This window comes from Peromyscus leucopus, chromosome 3 (assembly GCF_004664715.2).
Source record: "Peromyscus leucopus breed LL Stock chromosome 3, UCI_PerLeu_2.1, whole genome shotgun sequence".
Lineage (NCBI taxonomy): Eukaryota > Metazoa > Chordata > Mammalia > Rodentia > Cricetidae > Peromyscus > Peromyscus leucopus.
The window spans coordinates 150,652,424-150,675,992 of record NC_051065.1 but is presented as its reverse complement, the minus strand read 5'-3'; the positions used below and the strand labels follow the sequence as shown (position 1 = coordinate 150,675,992).

Sequence of the window (23,569 nt, the reverse complement as noted above, 5' to 3'; positions counted from 1 at the left end):
TCTTGAAAAACAGAACAACAACAACAACAACAACAAAAAACCCCAAATAAAATAACAACAAAATAAATGTGATATTCAATTAAGAGATGGAGTAAATTAAATGAAAAGGTTGCTATAAAAATTATATATAGTTGGGTAATGGTGGTACATGCCTTTAATCCCGACACTCAGAAGGCAGAGGCAGGGGGATCTCTGAGAGTTTCAGGCTAGCCTGGTCTACAAAGCAAGTTCAGGACAGACAGGACTGTTACAGAGAAACCCTGTCTTGAAAAACAAAACAGAAGGTATCTTTATTTTATGAAGAGAATAGTTTAGACTTGATCTCTAAGATTAAAGTACCAAATTATTTCAATAATACAATGGTTACAAATCAATATTTACATTTAAAATCCTCAGTTTTGGGCGAGCAGTCTTTTCGTGACGAGAGCGACTTCTTACAGACTTTCGATAATGACGTTTTGTTGTTCTGCCTTCGTGCCTCCCACTGGATGATGGAGCATTCTCATTGCCATCACTCATTCCTGAAGCAACATCTGAATGTGCACTTGGAAGGAAACAAGTTCCATGTATAATGAGACTGAAAGGCCTGTTTTTCCAAAGTTTCATGTCATCCTGCCTACTACTCAAAGGAGTGTGTTAGTTTACTTACCTGTCTACAGATGAAACCAATGTGACAGGCTGGGTAGGTTGTGACTGTGTTACTGGAGCTGGTTCTGGAGGAGCAGTCTGAGAGACTCCCTGAGTACTCTGTGAATAGAGAGGATAACTCAAATCTTGGCTATATATGTATATAAAAATCATTTACCATTGCTAAGAAGTTCCCCTTTTGTTTTCCTGTTAGCCCTCTATAAGTCCTAGAAGCAATGAAGGTACTAGTAATTCTTAATATTCAAAATCTAAAACCAGTGTGCTTACATTTTCAAAGGAAGTTTCCAAAACTAGTTTCTAATACAGACTGTTGGTGTGAAGTCAGCCAACCTATTTGCTAGGCATTGTGAAACTACAATTTGCCATGCAGACAGCATCTTACCAGAGTGTGCAATAGGGCAGGTAGAGCAAAGTGCAGAGATGAATTCAGAACTGTATCCTAGTAGAACAAAAATGATTGCTGGGAGCACAGCAAGATAAGATACTCTTATGAAACTGCCAACCGCAAGAGTTTGTGGAAGGAGAAGGACAATGGCTAACGCACTAGCTAGAAAAGTGAAATGCTAATAGTGTTAATCTTCTCTAAGGCAAACTCACTTCCCAACAGAACAGCCAGTGGCAACAAGGCCCCCACATTGGCATTTCATTCTGCTGTAAGAAAAAGTCATTTAGAAGTTAGTTTGACAGTCTCCAAATAAGTTCTCAACCAGGGGAGCCTATTTTTCCTTTGCTATTTGAACCCCATTTTAGTAGATGTTTTTCATATAAACATGCAGTAATTCCATTTACCTCCAGAACTGCTTGCTGGGAGGATGTAGTAGGGGGTTGTTGCGTTAAACTCACTGCTGGTTGGGACACTTGGACCTGTCCTCCTACACTGCCCATAGGAACCAAAAGATTTGATTCCACATAAGGTTGCACTACTGTAGGAAAGTAACCTTGGGTGGCCAATGCTTCTGTCGGCATAGGAGGAGGGGCTAGGACTGTAGAATGGATGCAAACAGAAGCCACGTTGGAAGAGGGAGCAATATTTGAATCTCCTGGGTATTGAGGTGGCAGTCGAGATGGGAAGCCCTGTGACAGAAACGAGGAAGGTGAGTTAGTGCGGGTTGGGACATCAAATTAGCAAATCAGTAGACGAGGGGGCAGAGGAAAAAAAGCATAAAGCAAGGAATAGTGCCCCACTTTCTAATAATTAAAAGAAAATTCAAAGGTCATTTTCAAAATGAACTGGCAGATAACTTGGAAAGTGGCACTCTTTCAATCATACCTTAAACTGATTTCCCCTCCTAGAGACCATTTAAGTAGAACTTAGAGATTTAATTCCTTACAGAAAGAATTTATAGCAATCTTACATGGAAGAATGCAAAAATCTCTCCCAGGTTATCAGTTATATTATGAAATGTTAATCCTCTAAATCTAAATCCTGAACTTTCTTGTTAGTATCAGATTGTCTGCTCTGTTTATTGCCTACAGATAGAAGAGCAGTCTGGCATACTACACTAACCATATCCAGGTTTATATAGCTTACCCTGAATACTGAGTTAACTCCTCTATTTTCAAAAATGTGTAAGGAATCATTTGATAATATGATGGTATTTGATAATCATATGATGAGTTTCTTTGAGACAGGGTATTATTATATATCCCTGGCTGACTTAGAACTTGCTATGTAGACCAGGCTAGCCTTGAACTCACAGAGATCTGCTATCTGCCTCTGCCTCCCAAGCACTGGGATCAAAGGCACACACTACCATGCCCAGCCTTTCATTCTTTTTCAGAATTTTGCTATTTTTATTTTATCCAGTTTGGAGTGTCAACTTTTGTTATTGTTACTCTGACACTCAACTAGTACATTTCTCAAGTTCTTAATGATCTGCCATTAAATTTCAACACTCTAACACCCTCTGATTTACTAGCTAACACAATACCTGGTACAGAACATCTCCAGAGGGAATTGGACCCTCAGCAGCTTGTCCAAGGTTAGCTGGTATTCCCATGGACTGAACTGTTGGCTGTAGGAGCTGTGGGTGAACCTGACTCTGCAGCTGATTCACAGGCTGCAGAAGGGTTGGAAGCTGATTAGGAACTACAGTTGATCCCCCTGGGATTGAAGCTGCTGTAGCAGACGAAGCCAAGGTGAGCAGAGGCTGATTAATGCCAGCAGCCATCGTTATAGGAACGGATGAGAAACCTGTCTGAGCCGTAGACACATGAGGAGTTGATATGGGAATTTGAGAGACAGGATACTGTGGGAGTAAAGAAGTAGGGAGCGGCTGTCCCACAGGAAGGAAATGAGCACCAGAGTGGACTGGAACAACTGAGGGCTGTGCTGAAACTGGGATGTGAGGTTCACCTTGGATAGTTGGTACTGCCTGGGAAACTGGAAGCTGGGAAGGTAAAGAAAAACAAAACAGACTTTTTTTTAAAGCAAAGCTGCCAAAAGCAAGATTTACATATTAGTCAAGAAGAAGAAAAAACAAAACCCTGCATACATTAGTATAAATTAACATGCCACATAAGAATCAAGAAAGAACAGGAGAGAAATACGCTAGTAAAGTGTCTAATATTTCCAAACCTTTTGTTGTAGAAAAAATTGCTGATGTTTCATTGTTGGCAATAAAAGAGGACCTTTACACAAGCAAGGATTTCTCTCCTCTCTCCTTCCTGGTTTATTTTTTGATTTTGAGTCTCACTAGGCAGCTGGGGCTTTCCTGCAGCTTGCTAGGAGGTCCAGACTGGACTTAAAACTCTAGGTCCTTCTGCCCCTGCCTTCCAGACTTGTACCAGAACAACAATTTATTGTTGTTATTTGTTTGTTCTTCAAGACAGGGTTACTCTGTTGAACAGTCCTGGCTGTCCTGGAACTCACTTTGTCGACCAAGCTAGCTTCAGACTCACAGAGATCTGCCTACAAAGGCGTATGCCACTACTACCTAGATTTGTTTATTGGCACACGCTTCACACACCATAATCCATCAGCATGTCTGTGATCACCTAATCTATGACTGCTATTATAGTGATTAAACTCAAATTTCTTTGCAGTGGAATTAGACTTCATCTATATTGTCTCAATTTTAAGAGTAAAATGGCTCTATAAAAGTAGGTATAATTAACAAATGCACTGATTCTAGGATGTAGTCACCCATCATTCCACAACTGTGTCATTTTAAAATCTGAGAGGTTGAGATATATGTAGAAATTAAGAGTATTTGTCAGTATGTACTCAGTGATAATTAAAATAGTGCATTTAGAGTTGATATTGTTTTAGTTCTGAGATGACAATAACATTACTCTATGCACATATATCTACAAATGACCCATAGATGAAGTTGATAAAAGGTTATTCATAAGAACATGCCTTCTACAGGGTACTTTCCAAGTGACTGAATAAATCAACAAAAGAACAACCAAAATAATCCCCCCAGGCAAAACAAAAATCCACGTAAGTTTTTTGAGGGGTGGGTGTAGTAGATGGCTCAGATCTGTCTGGAACTTTTGAACATTCTGCCTAAGGAATTGCAGACATATGTCAACATGTCCTGCTGATGGCTAATCTTGGCTGTCAACTTTTTCTTTTCTTTTTAATTTATTTAATTTCATTTTATGTGCATTGGTGTGAGGGTGTCAGGTCTCCTGGAACTGGAGTTACAGACAGTTGTGAGCTGCCATGTGGACGCTAGGAATTGAACCTGGGTCCTCTGGAATAGTAGCCAGTGCTCTTAATCACTGAGCCATCTCTCTAGTCCCTTGGCTGTCAACTTTAATTGGACTGAAAGTAAAAGAGGAGATTAGTAAACATGTCGGAGAACATTTTCAGAGACAACGAGATCACAAGGGTTCTGACCTCTGACGGAGTCACAATTTCAATGAACTGAGAAGTGGAGGAAATGTGGAGTGGGGCCTAGTTAGAGGAAGTAGGTGGGTGGAGCTCTGACAGGTGTGTCTTGGCCTTAGCCTATTCTTTGCTCCTTGGTAGCCATAAAATAGTTTTATTTGTCATAACCCTTCCTCCACCCCCTGCTACAATATAAAGGCAATATGGCCTGCCGATCATGGATGGACTGAAACCATATGAGAAAACAAATGATTCCTTCCTTACAAAATTTTCCTTAGGTATTTGTCAGTGATGAAAAGCTAATTAACACAATGAGTTAGTGTCTGTATGCAGTGAGGGAGAAAACACTGATGAACTTTTACATGAAAATAAAACACAGCTGCAAGCTACAATTTCAGATACAGCTGACACATTTCTTGAGAATGTCACAGGTTCAGTTACCAAAGCATTTCCATTTAACCCATTAGTTTCAATATTTTTAACTACTTTATACCTGTAAACCTAAAATTTCAATATTTTTACACTGTCATTACTATTGATATGTACCAATTTATAATAAATACATGTGTATAATAGGATTATTTCTTACTCCATTTTAATAGAATTATCACTATTAAAAGAGAAGGCAGAAATCTGTGTAAAGGGACAAAGTACAACAATATCATTTGTAGCATCTTTTCAGGAATTAGAGTTTACCTGTGTTCCAGCTGATACTTGAGGCAAAACCTGTGGAGCTTGAGGCTGTGCAGTAGTACTTTCACTGGAAGATGTAGCCTGTGGAAGTGAATACTGTACTGCCTGTTGAGGAGGAACAGTCGGCTGTATTCCTTGTTGCTAAGATTTAAAAAAAAAAAATCAGATTTTTTTGAAAGAGGGATATTGCTATGCTGCCCAAGTTGGTCCTTTTTTGTGTGTGTTTGTTTTTTTAGAAAAGGTATCACTATGCAGCTCTGGAACTCACAGATCTGCCTGCCTGCCTCCTGAGTGCTGGGATTGAAGATAATGCTTGAAATCTTGAGACCCCATTAGGTTTCTCCAAAGTGGCCCTCTCCCAAACAAGAAGTCCTTAAATATTTAGTTACTATATCCAATAGTTCCTTAGCTCTCACTCCAACAATGTCTACACCCCCTTTTCCAGGTATTTTTGGTATCAGTTTGTATCCTGGCTCCTATACTAGACTAATCCAAGCTCTTCTTTCTTTTCTTTACCAAATGCACAATTAGTCTGAATTCAAAAGCATGAGAAAAGCATAGGGCTTGAATCAGGAAACACTTTTAAATTTGACTTTACCATTTGTTAGCCTGTAATTATTTAGACTGATTTTTTTTTCCCCTTCCAAACCTGGACTTTCCCTTTTCTCTTTGAAAACAAAAACATTAACATTAACAACTAACCAATGGGGAAAGAGAACGACATCTGGGAACTAACCATATGCTAGATACTGTAATTGTTATCCGAATACTAAACATATACTTTAAATATATTATAAAAGTTACAAATAAAATCCACATATAGAAATTATCTAGTCTCAAAGACTTTATTTATGACTCAGTAAACTTGCATTCCTGGGAGTCCAGTAATTTGGAGATTGTAACAAACATGTTATATTTGAACATTTGACTCAGTTTTAAGACTTTCATGGGCTGGAGATGACACAGCTCAGTTGGTAAAGTGTTTATTTTGAAAGCATTAGGACTTGAGTTTGACTCCCCCCAAATGCATGGAAAAAACTGGGTATGTTTGGTGTGCCCACCAACCTCCATATTTGTATATTTAGTTCTAGGCCCTGGAACTGGTAAGCCAGTCTAGTCTAACTGGTGAGTTCTGGGCCAATGAGAGACTCTGTCTCAAAGGAGGTGATCAGCATTCCTGAAGGTGACAGCTAAGTTTGTCCTCTGGCCTCAATGTGCACACATGTACAACACACACAAACAATCACAAAAACACACCAAATAATTCAGTATTTAGTTTTGAGACAGGGTTCTGGAACTTACTCTATAGACCAGGCTGGCCTTGAACTCAGAACCCTGCCTGCCTCTGCCTCCCAGAGTGCTGGAATCAAAGGTATGCGCAACCACCTCTCAGCTATTGGACTCTCTTTTAAGCCTTCAATACACAGCAGGGAAATTAGTCCTTTAACTGTGTGTGACAGTGTTTTCCCATCTGTCACTGTCCTCTGACTTGGGGAGTGGGCGGGGTGCTGGGTATGGAACCATGAAGTACTGCAAGCTGAGTTGTACTGTGGCTGGGATTAAAGGGGCATGCCACCACTACCCAGCTAGCCCAATCTTACAAAGGCCATGAGGCTTCCTGCTCTCTGATGACTCTAGCTTGTGTTAAGTGGAGGTAAAACTAGCTAGCTAGCACAAATCCTTTGTCTTGGTATATCCAATACAATTATTTGGCTGCTACTTGTATAAAGGTAAGCTATTTATTCACAGTTATGCATATAATCGGTTTAATGAGTGCCTTGAATTTTTATGAGAGATATCTGGAAATATTTTTGTTCTAACAGAATGATTTTATACATCAATTAAAACTACCAAATTTTAAAAGTGCCAAAATGCACTTGTTTTATTCTTATTCAACCATTCTTGGTAAGTTTATTTACGTATTGGTGGTACTAAGAATTGAACATTCAGGGTCTTTCTTGCAAATGCTAGACAAGTTCTCTTATCACAGAGTATAAGCCACCCTTCAACCTTTAACATTTATTTAGTTTTTATATGTATGCCTGCTTCCATGTGGAAGTAAGTTCTCTTTCTACCACATGGATGCTAAGGATTGAACTCAGGTGGTCACACTTGGCAGCAATTGCCTTTTCCTGTTGAGATCTCAGCAACCCAAGCAAACCCCTTACAGATGTTTAATTGAATTAAAATTTACTTTAAATGAAAGGTGTCCTGTGAAGGTGTGTTGTGGAATAATCTTTTTGTAAACTGTGAAGATGTGTCTTTGCCTTCTGATTGGTTTAATAAAAGAGCTGACAAGCTGAAAGCTAAGCAGGATTTTTAGGGCAGAGAGAATGCTGGTGTCTTTGGGAGTGATGCAGAGGAAGCAGTTAGTTAGTAACAAGTCTGACCTATTGTCCAAGCATTTATAAGTAGTAACAAGTCTCTGAGTGGTTATTTGGGAGCAGCTGCTAGGACACAGAGAAACTCCATCTACAAATAGCACCAAGATATCCAGCACCTATATCCACATAAGACCCGAGAAAGCTAAAAACAAGGTTCTAAACACACTAAATGCGGCTTTCCTAGTCTTGTGTCTCTCATGCCACAGTAGAGATGTCTTCCAGCAGCTATCTGCAGGAGAAGCCAGCTGCCATATGATACCAATATGCATTAAGCTATGCTACAACACCAGCGGCTGACATAGCAGTTTAAGACTTATTTCATGCCATAAAAAACCAATACAGATGATTAGTAAAGACATCCAGATGAAAAAAACTTCTAAACGGGTTACAGTATGCTTAAAAATATACATAGAATTGGGAGAGAAAAGAAAAAGAATATATACAAAGATTTAAAAATTAGTAAAGTCCTTTAAAAAAGGAATAAAGTAATTAAAAAATATAATAAGCCATGTAAACATGAGAAATACACAGAGAGTTTGGTTTGCTGCTTCTTTTTTTTTTTTTTTTTTTTTTGAGCTGAGGATCAAACCCAGGGCTTTGAGCTTGAGCAAGCGCTCTACCACTGAGCTAAATCCCCAACCCCGAGAGTTTGGATCTTGAATGTTACTGTGTTGTCTTTGAGTTTTTGATAACTGATGAAGAAGCGACAACTGCTAAGTGACATTGGATTATGAAAGCTGCTAGATTAAGCAAACCTGTATGTTTTTTTTTTAAATATCTTGACTTCAAAATGGAAGTCAAAAACTATGTTGCTTTGGTTTAGAGGTTATGCTTTTATTTCCACAGAAAATGAGAGGCTGTGGATTCATTCCAGGTTGATATAGATCAGGTTTGATTGGGGTAAGACCCCAGAAAATCCTGGCTACAGACATAAAGAAAGAAACCCAGAAAAACCACAAAGCATGTAACACATATTTTACCTGCTCAAACATAAAACAAAAAAAGATCATCTTTGGCTAACTTGTGTACAACAAACACACAGTTTATATTTGTATTAATACAAAAATGTATGTTACCTTTAAAAATTTATGTATTTTCAGAGCATGGGAACCAGGCACCAATGAAAATGGATGGCCCAGATGATCCAGCATCTCAAAATGCCTCTGTTATAGTTTCTTCAGAGTTCTGCATCCCAAACAACTTTAAGACTGTTGACTAAGATGGTCCAGCCTCACAAATTACTCCAGCCAAGACTTAACCATCATCCTGAATTTTCTGGGGGTCCCCCAAATATGCCAATACCCCCAAACAACAGGAAGAGAACAACACCCACACCCCCAAAGGATGGGTGATGGATGTTTATTATCATTTAAGGGTGTTTGGTTACAAACTGTTATTGGTCTTAGTTAAAAAAACAACAAAAAACAAACACTAAACCAAGTGTTAAATTCAAAGATCTCTTCCTTAAGAAAAAAAGGGGGGTATGATATAGGAAAGATAGGAAAAAAGGGTAGATTATTGGATCTACTTTAATCCAAAAAAAAAAAAAAAAACCAACTATTAATCTCAAAATATTTTACACTGGTATTTATTTTCGTTTACTAATGCAAATTTAAAGTTATTTTTGCTATACTATCTATTTCTATTCTTGTTTGAAGTACTGTGCTTATGCAACTTATTTAAAAATGTAATGTACAGGCTGGGTGGTGGTGGCACATGCCTTTAATCCCAGCACATGGGAGGCAGAGCCAGGTGGATCTCTGTGAGTTCAAGGCCAGCCTGGTCTACAGAGCAACATCCAGGACAGGTACCAAAACCACACAGAGAAACCCTGTCTTGAAAACACCACAAAAAAAAAAGTAATGTACAGATTAATAGTTATCTATAATAAAACTTGTAGTTATATTAGTTATGTTTTTAAGGTAAAGCAGATATATTTAGGCAGACAGATGGTCTTCAAACACTTCAAAGACCTATAGAATATGGCATGTAATATGTTTAATAACCTAAGGCTTTTCATGACAGTCTGCTCCTGGCAGCACCAATTTAGTTCAGGTGAGATGATGGGCATTGGAGAACCCCCATATGGAGTTTGCTTTCTCTGTGGCAAAAGGAAGCCACTGGGCAAGAAACTGTCCTTGCCTTAATTACTGACAATATACTGTCCAAACCGGACCAGCAGGATGCAAAAGAAAGTGACTGCCAAACTTTGTCAAGACACGGTAGGACAGTCCTTTGAGATTCCCTACTTCTCAAAAATGTCTGTTAGATATACTAGGCCTGTAGGCCAAAGTTGGATGCTTCAACATTACAGAAGAACTTTGGTTGACTGTCCAGGCAGCCAGCGGTCTCTGTCATTAGGTAACATTACACCCTTCTGGGATCCTTGATGGAGTTAAAGACTAAATAATTAGATTTATAGATTTCCTTAGTTATGATAAAAAGGTAAATTTGGTATGAAACTTTGGACTCACAAAGATAAGATAAATAACATTTCTCTAAATTTACCAAACAGAAGTAGACTGGATATTGTTAACTGTAATTCTTACTTGATAACTGTTTTTGTTGTATATAATTTTACTATGTTAAAGTTAAAACCTTTTTTATTTAGACAAAAGGATGGAAATACTGTGGAATAGCCATTCTGTACACTGTGAAAATGTGTTGCTCTCATTGTTAATAAAAAGCTGCTGGGTGATAGCTAGGTAGGATTTTTGGGGAAGAGAGAATGCTGGGAAGAAGAAGGATGGAGTCTGAGGAGTCACGAGCCAGAATTTGAAGAAATAACATGGGAAGTTCATAGGTAAGGTAAATGAGCCTCAGGGCAGTACATAGATTAATAGAAATGGGTTAATTTAAGAGCTGGCTGGAGACAAGCCTAAACTATTGGGCAAGCATTTATAATTAATAACAACTCTCTGTGTAGTTAGTTATTTGGGAACTGGCTGGTAGGAAAGAAAAGTACACTACAAAGGTGTGTGAACATGTTCGTGTGTCCAGGTGTATATACTCATGTATCAACACATGTATGGAAGCCAGAGGTCTCATGTATTATTTCTCAAAAGGTGTCAACTTTTCTGAAAACAAGTTCTCTCACTGGGACTTGGGACTTGTCCATTAGGCTAGGTTGGTTGACGGAAAAGTTCCAGAGACATGAACATGAGAGTCTCCATTTCCCCAATGCTGATAATCTAAGTATAAAGTACCTTTTACATGGGTGCTGGGAATGAAAATCAAGCCCTCAAGTTTGTGGAAAATCAAGCCCTCAAGTTTGTTTCCTGGCTATCTCCCACCCTCCTTTTATTTTATTTTGAGATGAGGTCTCACTATGTTACCTAGGGTAGCCTTGAACTTACTATGTATACCAGGACTCAACGATCGTGCTTCAGCCTCCTGAGAAGTCAGTATATTCAGGCATGTGTCATGATGTACCCAGCTCACTTCAACTTTAAAAGCTAGCATGAACAAATGGCTATTTAACAATCTAAAAAGATTTCTCAGAAGTTAGTGTGGGTGGTGTGGGTATGGAGGTGTGTATCTCCAATTCTATGTGATCTTTGGAACATTAGGCAATTTCTTAATTTATTTATCTTACTAAAAGAAACCCAAAGACCAGAAGATTATTTTGCACCTATTTATGCCTTAATATGAACAAATTCTCCATAATTACCTAAATCATTGATTCACATATTTATTTTTATTTTATTTTATTTTATTTATTGATTGGTTTTTCGAGACAGTGTTTCTCTGTGTAGCTTTGCACCTTTCCTGGATCTTGCTCTGTAGACCAGGCTTGGCTCGAACTCACAAAGATCCTCCTGTCTCTGCCTCCTGAGTGCTGAGATTAAAGGCGTGCACCACCACCGCCCGGCTGATTCACATATTTAAAGAAGATGGCACACATAAAAATATTAATTTGCAAACTAAAAACACAGCATTATAATTTTCAAATATAAGACACATCAGCATCTTTATTTTTACTGGAGTCACATTATAGGTGCTTAGGTAGCTTTCTGGTACAACACCGTAAATCCATTCTCCCACAATACTTTTAAAAAAATGTGTATACAGTTGTGTGTGTGTGTGTGTGTGTGTGTGTGTGTGTGTGTGTGTGTGTGAGAACACATATGCTCATCGGGTATCATGCTATGGTGCACTTGCTATGGTGTCTGTCCTTGCCTTTTCACTTAGGTTGAGCTAGGCTGAATCTCATTTTCCCATAGGTACACTAGGATTACTTTTGCTACTGTGTTCAGCTTTTATGTGGGTTCCAGAGAGCTTAGCTCAGTCAGTTTTGTGTAGCAAGCATTTTTACCCAATGAGTCACACTTTCTTGAATTTTGAGTTAGAATCTGAATATTAGTTTAGTACATTTTTTGTGTTTTGCGGCATTTAAAAAAAATACATTTGTGTAATCTTGGTACACAAATTAACTCCTAAAGCAATCTTTAAACAAATAATGATAATAATGCTATAGAGTGCCAGAAAAAGTATCAAACAGGATTAAAATAAGGTTACCAGGTTTGGTGGCAAGGGCCTTTTATCCAATGACCCACCCTGTCCGTTCATTTGTTTTCACTTGTTTTATTTGTTGTATGAATGGTTTTCAGTTTGGTTGTTCAAAATAAAGCAGAGAGCTCTATAATAGGGAATTGAGGAAGGTTTGCATGAGGTAAAAAAATTTTTTTTGAGATAGGGTTATCAGTAGATAGAGGTCTAGGCTGGTCTTCAATTCTTTTTATACCTCAGGTTAGACAAATTTATAATCTTTCTGCCACAGCTTCTGGAATGCTCAGATTACAAGTGTATACAATCATACCTAGTAATTCTCTACCAATAAATAAATATGAGGAAAAACCTTTACCTCTGGACATATTGCCTGTCCCTCTGTTATTCCTATTAAGAATGAAGATTCACATAAGAATCTTGACTCAAGTCAATTCTTTCCTGAATATATCCTTCACAAATTTATCTTCTGGTTAAATCAAAATGATTTAGTTAAATCAAGGGTGCAGGTATATGTATGTGCATGTACACATACACGTACCCACACATGCACACACAAACACGCATGCACACTCACACAGACAAATGTATGTAAATATTTTTTTAAAATAGAAAAGATCCACATTAAACCAAACTGAAGGCTTGTTTCTGTCCCATAATTTTCTAACTTTCTTCCTTTTACATGTTCCAAATTACAATCCCTCCATCCTTGGCCTGGAATATTCTTTATTCCTACATCTCATATCATCTCTTCCATAAAGCCTTCTTGATATACCTCTTCCAACCAGGAAAGAGGTCTATTTTTCTGCCAGAGACACAACAGGGTAGCAGTGAAATGGTGAGCTGTGGAGAAAGACTATTTAGATTTAAAGTGCTCTTACCTCTTAGAAACCATATGTTTGAGAAAGTTTCTCAAACTTCTCAGATTTAGCTTTCCCATCAGTAAAATGGAAATAATAAGGTCTACATTTACATAAACATTTTATGCTTACAATTATTTAGGTTCTCTCAGAGCCAACTCAATTAGTCCATCTTAGCTGACTGTCAGAAAACAGTTTATTTGGAAGTGCTGAGAAGGAGTAAAGGGGTATCAAAAATGGGTTTTTTTTATTTTTATGAACTTATTCTTTGTTTAAGACAACTGACAGGCATGTCAACAGTTACCTTAAGAGTACTGTTTCTGAGAAATGGTACATTTGGTATTCCAAAAGTATATGCCATCTGCTTCTGCATAATCACAATGACTAATAACAAATAGATCAGCCAAACAGTGATGATGAGAATCATGCTTTGCCTAGACTTGCTTCATGGAAACCAGTTGAAATAGTTTTTGTTTACTGGTAGAACATAGCTGCATGATGATGAATAAACATGATCCTCAGGCTGAAAAAAAGATGAATATCTGAAGGCTTTGTACATGCTTTTATGAAAGACATGTTTACCCCACAAACTTCTTTATAGCCATAAATACTGGGAGGTGCCACATTAATATAAATCATACCATTTTAAAGCTTTATTTTTTATAATTTCTGTGCATGTACCAGTGTATACATGTGTGTACAGGTAACCACAGCGGTAAGACAAGGGTGGCTCTTAGAGATGGAATTATAGGCAGTTGTATGCCTAGAATGGGAATTCAGAAGAGCAGTAAGCTTTTTCAAATGCTGAGTCATATCTCTAGTCTTTCCATTATAACTCTTGATAAAAACATAAGAAAACAACAAATCACAGGGAAAATTTCCATTTGCTATGTTCCAAAAAGCCACAAGATAAACTAAATTTCAGATAAGGTATACTTCTTTCCTTACTATAATAAAACTGCTATCAACATGGTAGAGAAAGGTCCTTTTCATCTTTATATTCATCCATTCACACTGAACCCAGGAACAGGTAGGTTCAGCTTTTTAAGTATCTACCACATTTATTTTATAACAACTAAACAAACAAAAAAGTCACTGATATAGAAATCTTGAATTTCAGTAATTTTTAGCTTCTTTAATAGCTAAGAGACTCTAGAAAAGTAAAATATACCTCTTATACAAACTGGCTTCATAATTTTTATTCTACTCAATTTAAAATATGCTGTAATAATCTAAAATGGAAACAAAAGAAAAAATAATTTTAACGTTCCATTTATTTGCATTTCCTCCACCACTGGATTCAACTATTTAACACTTTTTCAATTTAATTTTTTCTTTTTTTAGATTGTTCAATTTTATTTGTACTTGTTTTCTGAGTTTTATATACACATAGAGTGAATTCAGTCATTTTCAATGCTGTATATAACCCTTTCTCTTCCTTCTCTGTAGAAACCTTTCTATTTCCCAAGAAATCTCTCTTGCACTTTCAAGGTTGTGTGTGTGTGTGTGTGTGTGTGTGTGTGTGTGTGTGTGTGTGTGACTCAATGAGTTTAATTAGTGTTGCATTAGCACAGGAGGTTATTTACTGGAACATGGGATACTTTTCAGCGGCTATACCACGGAAAAAAAGATCCCCCTTCCTTCCTCCAGCAACCATTAGCTACTAGAAACCAAGATTTCTGTAATAATGAACTTGTTCCTAAATAGTTACACTGCTGTTTTCTAAGAGAGATGTGGGGTCTTATGAGCTACTTTTTCTTTTCTGAAAGTAGAACAACTCATTAGGTATCCCAAGCTGGCCTGGAACTCATGATTTCCCTTTAAGCTCCAAAAATGCTGGCATTCCAAGCGTAATCACAGGCATATTACTAATTATTTCAATCTAACATTTATAGTATCATACTATTTTATCCCCACATACTTTGAGTGTTGAACTTGATGGTTTATTTTACTTTCTCCTTCATTTGGTAATATTTATTATAGGTATGTATACTTGTAAACATACATATGTATTTAAGACAGGTGACACATTTCTTTAGAAAAGGAAAAGCACAGCACATACTTAAATGTTTCCCTTTTATGGGTGTTGGCCTATGTTAAAAGATAAACAAATTAAGATGTCAATGTGAGTCAGGTGTGTAGCTCATGCTTGTAATTCTTGCACCTAGGGAGGAAGAGGCAAGAGGACTGAGAGAGACTTCAAGACTAGCTTGAGCTATATCATGAGAGCTGACTCAAAAAACCTGAAAGTGATAGCACTCATCACAGTGCTTCTGCCATTAACCAACTTGATGTAACTTGTAATTTGATTCTCACTAGGGTTTGTTAGAATTATGGATGTTGGCAAACAAACTTAACTTCTTGATTTTAAACATAATTATACATAAATCCAAGCATTTGTTTTGGAAGTAATGTTAGGAGCAATACAAAACATATAATGCCTGGTCAATTTTTTTTTTTTTTTTTTTTTTTTGAGAGTGGGTTTCTCTATGTAACAGCCCTGGCTGTCCTGGAACTTGCTTTGTAGACCAGAATAGTCTACAAACTCAGAGATACTCCTTCTTCTGCCTCCCGAGTGCTGAAATTAAAAGCGTGCAGCACCACCGCCAAGCTCCAAAGTGATTTTTTGACATAATATTTATTTACTGTTCTTTGTGTATGATTGTTTTGTCTGTGTACTGTATGCATACCTGGTGCCCAGAGGTTGGAACTGGGTATCAAATCCCCTGGAACTCCAGTTATGGTTTTAAGCCACCATGTGTGTGTTGAGAGCCAAACCTGGGTTGTCTGTGAGACATATGGGGATCTTAACTGAAGAGCCACAACTGCAGGCCCCTAATTTTTATTTTAAATTATCTGTGTTAAGGTGTGTGCATGTGACTGATTGTAGGCACCTGTGGAGAATAGAAGGGTTGGATCCTACAGAACTCGAATTCCAGGCAGTCAGCTGTGGGTCCCATCGTATGAATGCTAGAAATCAAACTCCAGTCTTCTACAAGAACAACAATTGTTCTTAACTGTTAAGGCACCTCTCAGTCTCATTAAATATCCTTCTCTCTCTCTCTCTCTCTCTCTCTCTCTCTCTCTCTCTCTCTCTGTGTGTGTGTGTGTGTGTGTGTGTGTGTTGGGGGAGACTGGAGCAGGGATCACAGTGTACGTAGAAGCTAGAAGACAACTCTGTGGCATTAGTTTTCTCCCTGAACCTCACCTCTTTGTGGGTCCCAGGGATTGAACTCAGGTGTTCAGGATTGCACAATGAGCACTTTACCTGCTGAGCTATTTCACCAACCCATAACTTAACCTTCACTAAGATGAAGTGATCATATGACCACCTACTATATTAAAAGAGGCCATTTATAATAAGAATGAAAACTTTGTTTCAAAAATTAGAAGCAGAAGTCACTTTACAATATAGTGATTAAAAACTATAGTTGGAAAACTACTAATAAAATAGTTTATCATATTACGCAGATGGGTAAAAATGTTGCTTGAAACAACTCATTAATAAATTGTTCAAAAAGAATGATTTCCTTGCAAATAAAAGTCTGCTGGGTAAAACCATTGATGAATTATTTGCAATTTAAGATTAGCTACTTTATTAATGTATGGTTCTTTTTAAACTCATGTCCTGAATTCCTTGGACCTTTTGGGACAAAACCTCCCAGGTCAAAAAATTAGAGAGGAAAAAAAAAAAAAAATCAGGAGCATGATGGCACATCCTAGTAATCTGGAGGCAGAGGCAGGCAGATCTCTGTGAGTTCCAGGCCAGCCTGGTCTACAGCGTGAGTTCCAGGACAACCAGACCTACACAGAGCAACCCTGTCTCAAACAAACCAAAAAAAGAAACAAGCAACAACTAAACAAGAACTGGTTCACTATCAGAGGCATGCACCATGGGAGTTTGTAATGACAAAATGCTCTTTTTTTGAGACAAGGTTTCTCTGTAGCCCTGGCTGTCAAGGAATTTGCTCTCTAGACCAGATTAGCCTTGAACTCAGAGATCCACTGGCCTCTGCCTCCCAAATGTAGGATTCAAGTTGACAAAATGCTCATCCATGGACAAATCATAAAACATAAATAGAAACAATTTTCTTTGTATGGTCTACATCTCATGAATAAAATCATTTAAGAAGGCAGATAAACTATGTAACAATTCTTCTAAATTTCAACACATCTAGTAAATTGTTCACAAGTACACTAACCAAAGTGTAAGATTTCCTAAAATACTACTAAATTCCAGAAATCTTATGCCACTTTATTACTCTCCAAAATCTTAGCAAGCCATTTATATCATCAATCCAGCTCATAAAAATGTAAGCAGTGCTTCTGGCCATTGCTAAAACATACCGTAGCAAGGTAACAACATTCTTACCTGCTGAGGATGTTGGACAGGTTGTGAAGGTGGAACCCCTGCTAAGTTACTTGATGGTTGGCCCTGGCTCTGCCCCTGTGCCTAAAGAAAAAAACAAAAACAAAAAACAAATACAAATTAGAGAAGGTTTATGCACATGAAGGTTAGACTTTCTGTATAAATACTTCAGATCCTGAGAAGACTGCTTGATTGAAATGAATCATCAGTTTGATAGTGTAGTACAAGACAGACCTCTTGGGTTTTTTTGTAAGATAAGTTTAGAAAAAAGATCACAGAACATTTCTGATCACTTCTCAGGTAAAAACAAACAAACAAACAAACAAAAATACAAATACAGTGATGTTCAAAACCTACCATTATATGCTAGCTAAAGTTTTAGCTGGCTTGAATAGTTAGATTCAATAATAAAATTGTAACAGGATAAATGTGTTAAGATATCAACATAAAAATTTTTAACTGAATAATTAAAGAAAAACCACATTTAAAATGCTAATTTGGTTATCTTTTGCTATTTCTTGTAGTCATATTAATTCTGATAAACAAATGTCCAAGGGCTATTAAAAACCAACTCCTATACAAGCATGTAATGGTTGTCCCAGGCAACATATGGAAATATCTGAAGTCATTTTAATTGTCAAAACTAGGGGAAATGGCTGCTACTTCTAGAGATGCTGTTAAAAATTCTATTACTATACGAGTCCCATTCAGAAGAAAGGATTAACCAACCCAGAGAATGTCAACCATGTTGGGTCTGAGAAACTGAACAGCATATTCCAATTAACAAGAAGTCTAAATTAACTGAGAACAGATGCAGGAATATGTTAGGAAAATGAATGCATGTATACTATGTACACAGACATATGTTAAGGAAATGAAAAAAAAATATCACTTTTATTGTTTCATTTCAGTTTAGAAGAGGTTCTTTGAAGTTTACATGGATGTATCACACTCCACTAAAATTTAAATTCTATTTTCCTTTAAATTTTTTTTCTTTGAAAAGCTTGAAGGATAATGTGAGCATACAGCACACCCACGCTATTTTAATTTCAGGATCCTTCTGCTTCTTACCACTACTCCAAGTAACTGATATACCTAAAGAGTATATGAAACAGTCATCACTGACTTCTTTAACTCTGTGTCTCTACATTTGTATGAGTATGTATGCTCATGTGTGTGACTAAATTTTAAATGTATTAAGAGAACAAAGCCTAAGACATCACTGTTCCTGGCCTTAGCAACCCATTATTATAAATTCATGCAAAACCCAGTAAAATCATTACACAATAGACTCTAACAGTCACTAAAATTTGACAAAGTCTTTAATTGAAATGATTAATGTTCTATTTGGATCATTAATACGGTGGTTTGATTGATACCATTTCAAAATGTCACCTTCATTTAAGTCAAACTCCTAAGATGTTTTCTTAAGTCCTACTTAGAATGAAAGGTTCTGGGTTTCTTAATATGACACCAAAAAGTTTTTACTACTTCCCATTTTTGCTTTATGGTTATACTTAATTTAAAAATTAAATTAGAGGAAGGAATTATACTAAGTCATTTTACTATTTGTCTAAATAATCAAAATAAACATACAATTGCATTTTCATTACTAAGGTAGATTTCCATATAGAGATTAATTAATTAATTCTGACAACTAAAATCACAGGCAAACCAGGTAGTTTCTGCTTCATAGTTCATTCTTTAGTACAAGTATTTATAACCACAAAAGAAATTCTATTAAGAAAATAAACAACATTTCTCATAAATCCATGATTCAGGGAAATGAGAAAGAAAATTTAAATGCACTGGTGCAAAACAGAGTAGTTTAAAAGAATTGTGAAAGTTTTCCTATAACCTGTGGCTGGAGTGTAGATCCTCCTGAAGAATATGAGGCAGATAAGACCTGCTGAGTTGTGGTTCCTTGAGGGAAACAGAAGAAAAGTGGGGATTCTTGTAACACTGTCTGAGGCAGGCGAATAAAGGGCAATGAGACGTCAGAGCCAAAAGGTGCAGCTGTTCCCCCTGTAGGGGGAGGTGACTGAAAATCACTGAGATCTGAAGAAGTGAATTGAGAGGAATCACTGGAATATTCTGGGCTTCCTATTGGCCAGTTCTGTCCCATAGGCTCTACCATAGAAATGGTCAATTCTGGGGCATGGTTATTACGCTGTTCTTCAGTAACAGGCTGCAGATGGCAATGTAATCCAACTGACTGAGGAGGCAGTTCTTCCTGACTTGAGTCCACTGCAACCTGTTGATTTCGGTAAACACGTTGAGGTAAAATCCCACCTCCTTCTCCTGAAGAGGAACTTGGTGTTTGAGCATGAAATTCAAATACACAGTTGCTTCTGTTCTCACTGTTATGAGTTAACACAGCTGGTGCAGAATGAGGAACAAAGACAGGGTGAAATTTCAAATGTGTAGCATCTGTACTGTTAGGTGCAGAAATACTAGAGAGGGGTGATGCTGGACTCGGTCCAGAATCTAATCTTAAATTCTGAAGGTGTCCTACCAGGAAAGCCTGTCCAGATGGAAATTCAAAGACAGAACTTGAGGCAGGGCCCCCAGGCACTGGCTTCTGTTCAGGTATTTGTTTCATAGGACTTGACAGTACTGGTGAGTTGTATAAAATGCCCTCATACTGTCCTGCCACCTGGGCCTGGTAATGCACCCCAGCTAGATATACTGTTTCCTGAGGAATAAAATAGTGAGCTTCTTCTGCCAGTACTAGTCCAGGTCTATAGTCACTGTACATCTGGGTTGGCTCAAACCCAGGTTGGGCCTGCATCTCACATAGCTCTCTATTTACTCTATTGGCTGTAGTACCCAACATAACTATGGCCTCTGGTGTCCAGTTAGTTGGGCTGCCACCAGGTGGAAGAAGATTTTGGCCAACAGTTCTCAGCAGGGGTTGGAAGTGGCGAGTTTGGGCTTCCAGGAAGGAGGTGCTCTTACGTCGTTGGGAAATGGCTACTTTCGGTGGACAGGTGGGAGGTGGTGAAAAAGAAACTGGACGTTCATGAATAGTTGGGAAAAATATCTGTGATTCTGGGTATGTTGGGGTCCCCCCACACGGATGCGCCATGGACTGAGGCTGTATCAACATGAATAAGACAAGTAATTCACACATTCAATAAGTGAAATTACATCAGACATGCATAGCTGGATAGTTCTGTGTAACCCCATGAAGCGGCTACACCAAAATTTTAATATTAACAATGCTCTTGGAAATTACGTTTATAGTAAAAATCCATTAAATACATCCAGGGCCAATAAAATCAATCTTTGGCACTTCTTTGAATGAATAAAACAGCTGCTTTCCCACAAATCTGCTTTCTCAAAGCAAAGGTATGAATTAAACTTCCTAACTGATTATTGTATTTATCTATAATAAATGTGTTCATTCTTAAAAGTTTTGTCAATGGAAAGAGCTAAAGTTAAGATATTAAAGGACAACAAAGAATCTTACTATTTTTATAATTAAAAATATACCTCAGTTTAAGCTACTGTTACTATATTAGTCTATTAGAGGCTTCAGTGTTATTTTTATCAACTAACAGTAGATGATCAGAAGAAATTTATAATAGTATAAATCAGAAGAGATTTTTGATAGATGGTATAAGACAAACAATTCAGGCAAGTTTAATAATACATACTTATATGTTAGCACTCAAGAAGCTGAGGCAGGGGGATTTTTGAGTACAAGGCTAGACTGAGCAATTACATAGTGAGACACTGTCTTAAAAACCAGACAATGAAAGGATAAAGGACTAGTTTTTCCCTTTTGTATCCAAAATTACAAACAATGAATTTTTAATGTTTAAAACATTTTATAGATGCAAAATCATTCTTCTGATCATTGATAAGGGTTGAACACCATGAGTTTTCTAATTCTGACAAGTCCAGATGAAATGGAGGTAATAAAAAATAGCAAATCCAAAAGCAATTTTTATTTCCAGACTTTAAAACTGAGCTTAGAATCCTAGCTTGCCAAATACGATACATGTAATTCTCTACCATGAACTGAACTCCTTTTTTTAAAATATATAGGTTTTAGGCTAGGAATGTAGCTCAATAGAATGCTTGCCTAGCATATGAAAGGGTCCAGATTCAATCCTTAAAACACAAAAATGGGTATGGAGGGTCAGAGGACAACCTCAGGTGTTGTTCCTCACTATCCAACTTGTTTGAGACAGGTCTCTGCTGTTTGATGCTGTCTACAACAGGCTGGAAGGGCCATGAGATTCTAGAGAGTCTTACCACTTCTATCTCATCACAAGAACACTGGGATTATGGATATAAACTACTGTACCAGGCTTTACATAGGTTCTGGGGATCTGCACCCAGAGAGGACAACCTCAGGTGCTGGTCCCGCTACTCAACTTGTTTGAGACTGGTCTCTGTTCCATACTGTGTACAACGGGCCTATAGGGCATGAGAACCTCAAGATTCTCATCACAGGAACACTGGGATTATGGCTGTGAACTACTTCACCAGGGTTTACAGAGGTTCTGGGGATCTGCACTCAGGTCTCCATGCTTGTGCAGCAAGCACTTTAGTCACTGAGCCATCTCCTCAACCTGATGAGAGCATTCGGCATCAATTGCTCACATTTTATTGATTATTCAAGCTGTATCCTAAAGCCATTTTCCTAAGTAAAAAATATTAAGATTCTGGTGTCACTAGTTCAGAATATTTAACAATATTCCCTGTTTGGAAAAGCAGCACGCAAGGTCTTGCAGCAACTAAAGTAATTTGAGAGGCTGTATCTTTCCAAGACATGAATGGAGACAAGGAAAGTTATATATGTTATATTTGTATCTAATATATTCGTTAGAGTTTATGCCAAATCTTATGCAATCTTTGGGGAACAAAAGTATTTCCCAAAGAGTGAACAGACTTTTAGTTTCTTGACATATCATTTTGTACAAATGACTGAATTAAAACCAACTTTTACTCCTCAATTGACTGGTTTAAAAAACAAAGGACTCAACTAGTTGTATCCCTTGAGAATGAATTGAGGAGAGAACACATTTGGCTAATGTTTGGTAGAATCTACTTTTGATTCAACTAATAATGAATTTAATAATGAGTAATACACATACTTTTTGCTAAGATATAAACCCTCTTATCAATGGGAGATAGGAAAGTATAAGAGCTATATTGATATGTTCTAACAATATTATAAGCACTCTTTCATTGCCTCCTTGCTTTTTATTACCATTTAAAGTCTTATTACAAAAATGTTTTCTATAGGAATAGTTGTTATCCTAAAAGCACAACATATAATTGAGCTAATAGTTTAGTTTGGCTCTTTAACAAAATTTTCCATGCCTGGATGTATTCATTGGTAATAATTTTTCACTTGTCAGGAAGTTTACAGTTACATACAGTAGTGACAAAGAGGGAAGGCAGGCTGGAGCGTCGATGCTTGCGCTGAGAGGCAGAGTGCATAGGCAGGACACTCTCCAATGCTTTAGAGAGTTTTTCGGCAAAAGTTTCCTCAGGGGCAGTCCGAAGGAGGGAAGGACAAAGAGGTGCAGACAGCACTGGTGGTGGGGTGGAAGGAGCACTGGGAGAGATGCGGGACAGAGAGGGAACAGCAGAAAGATGGGGAACACAAACCGACATGCTACGGCCACGACGAGGCTAAACAGAAAACAAACACACATGAAAAACACAGTACTTTGAAAACAAAATAACCAAATGTACAGTGATAATAGGGCATAGTTAACATAAAGAAATGTTCTACCCTCCCCAATTCTGCAAACTTAAAAAAAAAAAAAAAAAGGAATGTTTAGGTAAGACAATTCTACAAAGCACAGCTGGTATATCATAACTATTCTCCCTGTTCTGGTGGTTTTGTGCAGATTTTGTATAAACAAAAGGTCAATTATGATCTTGAATATTTTGAAGTAACACCAACTGTTCAGTGCATGAATTATAAAAATTGACTAATGGTACCACAAGTAAACAATGAATCATAGTTCTAAAAACTTAGTATGATTAAATAAGAATAAATTCTATTAAAGTATAAAATTCAGAAGATTTTAAGAGTAGATCATTTGCAAGAGCTCTAGAAATTTGAGGAAAAAAAATTGTCTATTGTAGAAGGCAGTCTAAAAAGTTGTTACATCTGCCACTTTTTGTTCAAAGTTTAAAAAGTCATTATCGAATGGAAGAAAAATAATAGCTTTCTGAAGTTCAAAACTGGGTATCAAAAATACTGTGTACTTTTATAATGGAGTCAGTGGGGGAAATGCCTTCA

At 37.3% G+C, this 23,569-nt stretch overlaps 1 protein-coding gene across 22 annotated transcripts in view; it reads right to left on the bottom strand.

The window, feature by feature from the left end:
* The window catches only part of Wnk1 (WNK lysine deficient protein kinase 1), a 145,043-nt gene that overhangs the window by 29,653 nt on the left and 91,821 nt on the right, over nt 1–23,569 (bottom strand). For 11 of the 22 annotated variants that reach the window (XM_028880452.2, XM_028880455.2, XM_028880454.2 and 8 more), the window contains 7 exons: nt 19,157–20,395; nt 17,302–17,382; nt 5,183–5,320; nt 2,580–3,038; nt 1,438–1,722; nt 650–747; nt 382–544 (listed from right to left, as the gene is read on the bottom strand). In XM_028880452.2, coding sequence (XP_028736285.1) covers nt 382–544; nt 650–747; nt 1,438–1,722; nt 2,580–3,038; nt 5,183–5,320; nt 17,302–17,382; nt 19,157–20,395 — 2,463 coding nt within the window. Of the gene's footprint in view, nt 1–381; nt 545–649; nt 748–1,437; nt 1,723–2,579; nt 3,039–5,182; nt 5,321–17,301; nt 17,383–19,156; nt 20,396–22,692; nt 23,273–23,569 lie in introns of those variants that run through there. The other 11 variants (XM_028880463.2, XM_028880464.2, XM_028880467.2 and 8 more) reach the window with 7 other exon arrangements.